The 7,265-nt window shown below is 38.0% G+C and overlaps 1 protein-coding gene across 1 annotated transcript; it reads right to left on the bottom strand.

The window, feature by feature from the left end:
• Window positions 1-2,491: 2,491 nt before the first annotated feature.
• Window positions 2,492-5,626, bottom strand: LOC124160726 (glutathione S-transferase-like). The gene is made up of 4 exons (XM_046536714.1): window positions 5,343-5,626; window positions 5,102-5,269; window positions 4,538-4,680; window positions 2,492-3,016 (listed from the first exon to the last, which is right to left on the bottom strand). Exons 1-4 carry the CDS (start codon window positions 5,476-5,478, stop codon window positions 2,849-2,851), a joined length of 615 nt encoding a protein of 204 aa, XP_046392670.1. The 5' UTR covers window positions 5,479-5,626; the 3' UTR covers window positions 2,492-2,848.
• Between the last annotated feature and the right edge of the window lie 1,639 nt (window positions 5,627-7,265).

Genomic DNA, 7,265 nt, shown 5'->3' with positions numbered 1-7,265 from the left:
TTTATTGCATTCATGATTACTAAATTTTTTCCCCTTATACATTCATACTACTATGTCAAACCTATCTAAGCACTACTTTGTTGCCTGCCTGTTTCTTTAACACTCTATTAGATGAAGACTACTATGGAATTTCGTAAATAAGTCTCTAAGTCAATTAAATGCATTGTAAATGGTCATCAAATTTATTCAGCTGAGAGCACGTCAACTGACGTAGCACCATCTAAGCTGATCTTTGGATCAAGTCAACGGTGAACCGTGTTGGGTATGGGATAAATGTTTCCCAGGTTAAGGCCATCTTGATTCATTTTGGCAGACCTTAATTTGAATTCTCAGGACACAGATACAAGAGCTGGAATACACCTGAAACTATCATCTAGCAAAATGAATCAACCCGTGAAACATCCATTTAATCATTGCAGAAGCCTTTGTGACATATGTATTTGGTATTCTTTTCATCATACTCACACAAGGCTATTTCCCTTTCCACATGCTTCCTAGTGTACAATTTGCTGGACTCTAACTACTAGCAACTTCAGTTGGGTTCCAGAAACTAAGTAGTGTTCATCATTTTTGGATAGCTGCTCTTGAGCCTTAAGGCTAGTTAGTGTTGTATTTTCTTTAGTTTCCAATCAAAAAATCTGTGAAGGCCATTTTATGGGGCATGGAATTGCGCAGGTTAGAGCTGCATTAATTTCTAAAATGGCGTGGAATTGCACAAATGCATGAACAAAATTATAACGGGCTATTTTGCCGTCTTGCATCCACGCATTCTCGCATGTGTTCTAGCAATTCACCGCTTTACACGATGCAATTTTGATTGCGCCTTCGCACGTACGTCAGACTGCGCAATTCCGTGTACTGTGTAAAACGGCCTTAAGATTTTGATGACTTTCCACTTATCAGTTCCCCGTTGAATGTGTTAATGTGATTAATGAAAATTGATACATTAAAACTTTCCATGCTAGAAGAGGAAGCACTAGCGTTCAAAGTATTACGTAACAGTAAATAGTTGTGGAGAAATAAACTTGGAAACAAAAAAAGAATTAATTTCTGCATTTATTATAATGTCATCAGTAGAAAAAGCACTATTTTTGGCTCTGAGAGAGCAACAGCTCAGCTTTGAATACTAAATTTTCTGCATATCAGTAAAAGATTTCATAAGATGTAGTAATAATCTATTATTAATGCATATCCTACAGCATAACTTTCTAATTGTTAAATTTTTTTCCATAAATCATGGTTTAATTACACTTATTTTTGTTTTTGAAAGGTCGACAGGAGATTTCAGGGGTTGGAGTCACAGTTCACATGCATATTTGATAAAACTTGTAGCTAAGAAGACAAAAAATAGTACTTCATTTTGTAACTACTTGTATTTTTTCATAGAAATTTCTGCCCGTGTAGACTTGTACCCAGGGCTATTACTCTTGCTGGGAGTTATGAGAAAGAGTTGTAGTAGTGCCAAGATCATATTTATGATAAATCGTACATTCGGGCAGGGTATGTTGCAAATAACTGCAAGCAGTCAAAGAGGCAACAATGCTTGATGCATCCTGTCCCTCCTTTTACCCTCCCTTTTTCCTTTCAAAGTGTCGAAGGACCTCAAAACCCATCCTTTCATGCATGAAATGTTTATAGGGAACAATGAAGGGTAGAGCTTCCCCCAAAATAAGCCACAGGTAAGTGAATTTGGAGTAGGGAGTTCCTTTCCCTACGCCACCTCACACTTGGAGGAGTTTATTTGGAGAATGTCTGAGGGACAAAATTTCAGTAACCAAGTTTTTTCACAGAATAATAGTCAATGTGTACTTAAAGGGAATTACATATTTCCATGTAATTAAAAGTAATTTTTGTCGGAGAGGGAGTGACCTCACACATCAACTCACCCAAACACAATAACCAATCCTCAAAGTCATCTAAACGTAAAAATCAATTTTGTGAAATAAGACAATAAACATATTTTATATTAGTGATTGCATGAATATCCAGTCCTTGGATTCAATATGGATATACCTAATGGCAATGGAATGATGACACCAGCAGTGAAGCCAAGAAATTGCTCATTCAGCCATTTGAGCAAGTATTGTTTAATTTTATTTCTGGCTTAAGCTGATCCCATGCATTGTACACAGCAATCATCATTCCATTGTAAAGAGTTCCAAGTTGGGTAGAACCTTGAAAACCCTACACTATCTCTATTTCATGCAATATCAAAATTATAGCTGGCTGAGTAACATGAAGGATTATGAGAAACCTAATCTGATAAAATAAAAATGGCCGCCTTCAGCCAGGGCTCATCGCAAGGTCCTACTAGTATTCAACCCCTTTGAAAACACCAGTGGCGCCGACTCCATGGGGCCTGAGGGTGCCCGAGTCCCCTCAAAAATTCTTTATCGGTGTGAGGAAAACAATTTGTCAGGCTTGTCGATTTTCCCCGGAGTCCCCAGATATCGAGATTCGAGTTATATTAGGGTTCTAATGTTGATCATATGACTATTCTAAAATGCTTAAAAAAATTAAAACTCACTACTTATAAAATTTCCCGGTGCAAGATCCCGAGGATCCCAACCTACCTTTGGGCCCCCCCAATATTTTTTGTAAGTCGGCATCCCTGGAAAACACAAAGGTCCCAAACAATCCTTGGAGCCACGACCGACATGGGCTCTCTGCACAACATTTCACAAACAAAATGAACACTTACCTCTACTCTCCATTCACTTTCCAAAACTTTTGAGGGGGATGGAATTTGTTAATACAGTAGCTATCATGGTAAGAAACATCTGATGCACAAATAGGATATTTCCCACATGTTTTCACAAAAGTCCTTCTTCGAGCATGCAGGCAATGTTTACAAATCAGTTTTTGGACGAGAAGCAATCCATTCTTTCACACCATCTAAATTGTTAACTTTTGTTCTCAAAGATTCCAGTGTAGGATATCCATCTAGTAAATTACGTTGAAGAAGAGATTCCATGAAGCAGAGTATAGCAGCAAAATACAAATCACTCCATGTGAGCTACAAAAATAAGAGAAAGGTATTACTGTCTGAGCTAATCACCTCCTCTCCCTCATAACTCAATAAATACCTATGTAATTACACAAAGAGCCATGTAGCAAAAAATTCTGACCCTCATTGAAAAAAATTTTGAATAGATTTTGGTAGGTGATCAGATGACTTAACAAAAATGTCAAAGACGGAAAAATCTAAATATCAATTGAAGTTGGAAAAATATATCTCTGAAACTGATTTTTGCATTAACTTGGCAGTAATCTACTGGGAGGAGATCAGGCTCATTATCACCTACTACCAAAGGCTAGGCAAAGAGATTTTTCATGTCTACATCATCTATTTCCAATGCAGATCCTCACATGGGTGTACCCAGCGGGGGGCAGGAGAGGGCAACTGCCCCCCCTCCCCCCCTAGAAGCAGAAATAAAGTTAGTTCAAAACAAAAGTATTGATGAGAAATGATATTAGCCTAATAATAATATAATGTCTTCAAACATGGAACTAAAGTAAAAATCATTATTTATACAAGAAAATAATAATGAAAACTAATAAATTGCTGTCATGATTTTCTTAAAATTTTGGTTTTATTAACCTTTTCTGTGCTAATATGTTACAACTTGAACGATTACGGCTAGTCCCTCCCTTTTTTTGATCCTGGGTATGCCCTTGAATCCTGATACAATGATAGAGAATTTTCGCTAACTCAAAATTCCCAGAATGGACAGTGTAGCTCATTTGACAGGACCTCCATTGATCAATATCTCATTCGTGCTAATTTCACTTCTCTACGAAGGCCTTCTCCCATTCCAGAATACAATTGAGATAAACTGTGATCCTTTTCAAATATCTTTGCCAGTGGTTCAGCAAAGGGGGTTTTGGGGTATAAACCCCCCCCCCCAGAGCTCAGAGAAAATTTTAAGTTTAATCCATTTTACTTAATTGGATTGATATTACTTACAGGACAGTTTAAGGATTAATAAAATATCCCTCAGAAAGCCATAAAACTCACCATTTTGAACCATTTATCTTAAAATTCCGCAATTTACTAATCTCGCACCTACTGCTTATCCTGGTGGGTATTCCATACCCCCACAAACCCATGTATTAGTCGCACCTTAAACCCCCCCAGCCTTAATTCCTAGCTGCGCCCCTGATCTTTGCAACTGGTGAGCTGTGCAAGCTTGGAATGTTTCGAGTGGCATTGCTGTAGGAGGTAGGACCTGCCAGGGGCGCAGGCTAGGAATTAAGGCTAGGGGAGGGTTTCAGGCACAACTACTATAGGTTAGGTCAGGTGAGGTTAGGGGGTATGGAACACCCGCCGGGGAAACTGTGAGGCCCTCCTCCCAGGAAAAATTTAAGATAAATGGTGAGTTTTATACTATTGGCTATTGTGACGCAACTGATTTTTATAAAACCGACCCACTGAATCAGGAATGGAGTTAATAAGGAGCCTGCCACTATCAGCTAAAAAAATAGTTATCCTTAATTTATAAAACTTAAGTCCTCACTTGCAAGGCAATCTACATACCTGTGCTCCAACAAAGAAACCTCCATTAGTATTAACAAGAGTTTCAAATCGAGACAGATAGAAAGGGGTAGTTTCTATAATGAGCCTCTCTCTCTTCTGGGATTTCAACACAGGATCATCACAAAAATGCACATCTTTGAAATCTGAAATGATAAATTTTAAAATATCCGTAAGATATAAGTCGAATCACACAATAGAACCTAATACGGTTATCAGGTTTGGACCTTTCGTTGCATGACCTCAATTTAGGTATGCAGAAGTGGAGGGGGCATGAGGGCTTCAGCTTGGGATATATACATGTATACATCCCATGTATATATCTTAAGATATAAATCCCATGTATGTGCTTAATGTTATTCTTCCTTCCTTCCTAAATCTACTACAAAAACACTAAAAGTAAACATGCATAAGTTGGTACAGTGAATTTCATGACTAATGAAGAACTGCAGCGTTTTAGAGTGATATTATAAGGTAGCTCTATAAGTCCAAGGTCAAATAATCAATATGCACTTGGAATTATTAATGCAGAACAAGGTCTTACTGAGAAAAGAAATGATCACTCACGCAATCTGTAATCCGTTATAGTATCCACTACAATGTCACAACTCAATTGATGCTCGTCAGTTTTTCCCAGAAGGTTAAATTTCTTAGCAAAGAAGCGACTTATCGCAATGGACTGGAACAAAGTTTTCCCTTCAAATTCAACTACAGGTAATTGGCCTACAGGCATGGCTGTAATAAAAGTAAACAGCAAGTATGCTAACAGTTTTCACTAATTCTATTTCCACGAAAGAGTAAATCATACTTGGCTTGATTTTGAGGAAGTGCTCGTAGTCCACACGACAATCTTCAAATTCTACCTTTCCATACGCCAGTAAATATCGAATGGGCTCAGCTAAGCCCATTGCGTGGAAGTAAATTAACTTGCATTTAGGTGGCATTGTTATATAGCTCGAAATTACTTTTGAACAAGCTTCTAAGAATCAAGTTCTCCCCTACTCATGGAAATTATTCCCCTGAGTCGACGAATTACAATATTTATCCCTTGTGCATATCCCCCGCTTTCTCTTATTTACATTCTCGACCGTCGACAAGTGCTGCCAACGTCGCACGGTAGTACTCCCACCTATAGGTTTACTCTAAAAACACCTCGAAGATATTCGCGCCGAGAAAGTGAACATTTGAATGGCATGCATTCCGGAATGTATTCGACAGTTACGAAAGCGTTATTTTCTCTTTTAACCAGTATTTTGATCTAAAATAATCGCGGTTATTCACATCAGTCGTATTAAACTCTCGGATCGCTGTATTATTTACACAGTGCGCATCATCAACATCATTTTTGAACATCAAGTTTCAGAAATGCAAGTGTCGATTTTCAATAATGACTCACAGTAAAGCTTGTTTTACACCGGGCATGGGCTTTCAAAATTCGAAAATTAAGTTTAAAAATTCGATTGGGCGTGAAATTACGCGAATGCAAAGGGCGAAATTTGAACACAGGCTATTTTGCCATCTCGCGTTCATGCTTCTCCGCCTTTTTTTCGCCATTCATCGCTTTACACGGCGCTGCTTGAAATGCTCATATTGTGCGACATGTAAAACTGGTTTAACGGAATTTTTTGCGTGTGAAAATTTATCGGTATTCCTTATACTACTTCAGGTTATATTAATGGAGTAATATAGGTAATAATCGGCTAGCCCGCCAGGCCATAATTCCTGCATTTTGAGACATAATTCTTGTTTATATGAGCAATGCCGGATTCAGGAAAGGGGCAACCTCCCAGCAGTAGGGCCCGAAAAAATTACCATCTTATCTATTGTAAATAGGATATCCTCCCAGCAGTAGGCTAAATATCCTCCCTCTGGATCCATTTTGTTTGCACTTAGTTGCAAATAATAGATTATTTTGGTTTACTTCGAGAAATTGCTGAAAGATCACAACTCATTTCTACTTCTTACCCTCATTATCAAAATGCATCTGCATTTAGGTTAGGTTCTGGTTAATACCTACTATAATATTTTTAATAACACTATAACATTTTAATACTCAACCGCTGTCAAGGTATAGCAGCTAAGGTATTCTATCTTTGCTAAGGTTTTTGAGAATGTATCACCATAAATCTTACGGAGAGAATATCACAGTTGAGGTCCAACAGTATGTTAAGTACAATACACTTACCGTCAAGATAAATGATGCTAAAGAAACAAGAACATATGTGCAATTGTACCATTTTTCTTAATTGTGCTCTGCTCCTTCAGGATGTTTAACCTTAGGCAGCCAAGCACTTATCTCAAGTAGTATGTGACTGATATTTCCATAGCATTAAATATGTATGCATGTCCTCTTACAATCTTAACTTGGGTGTACCCAGTGGGGGTCCCCCTGGAAGCAAAAGTTTATTTAGTTCAAATCGGAAGTTGAAGTTATTTTGGGTTTCCCACCAGATGAGGTTCTCCATCTCTGCCGACGTTTCGATGGTCGTGTCACCCATCGTCATCAAGCCCTGATGACGATGGACGACACGACAATCGAAACGTTGGCAGAGATGGAGAACCTCATCTGGTGGGACACCCAAAATAACTTCAACATCATCATACGCCAGGAAAACTTCAGATCTTTCTTCACAGTGTAAGTTTTGAACGAAGTTTCTTTAAATTCAAGAAAAATGATATTAATGTAACACATGGAAAAATAACTTCTTTTTTCGAGCAAGTAATTTTAAAA

This window comes from Ischnura elegans, chromosome 6, assembly GCF_921293095.1.
Source record: "Ischnura elegans chromosome 6, ioIscEleg1.1, whole genome shotgun sequence".
In the NCBI taxonomy this organism is placed as follows: Eukaryota; Metazoa; Arthropoda; class Insecta; order Odonata; family Coenagrionidae; genus Ischnura; species Ischnura elegans.
The sequence above is the reverse complement of the archived record's forward strand: the minus strand, read 5'-3'. Positions and strand labels throughout refer to the sequence as shown.

Coding starts and splice junctions, on each gene's coding strand:
- LOC124160726 (XM_046536714.1), bottom strand. CDS start 5,478: ATGCCACCTAAATGCAAGTTAATTTACTTCCACGCAATGGGCTTAGCT. Junction 4,681..5,101: donor TATAACGGATTACAGATTGC/GTGAGTGATCAT, acceptor TTATCATTTCAG/ATTTCAAAGATGTGCATTTT. Junction 3,017..4,537: donor GTTTCTTTGTTGGAGCACAG/GTATGTAGATTG, acceptor TTATTTTTGTAG/CTCACATGGAGTGATTTGTA.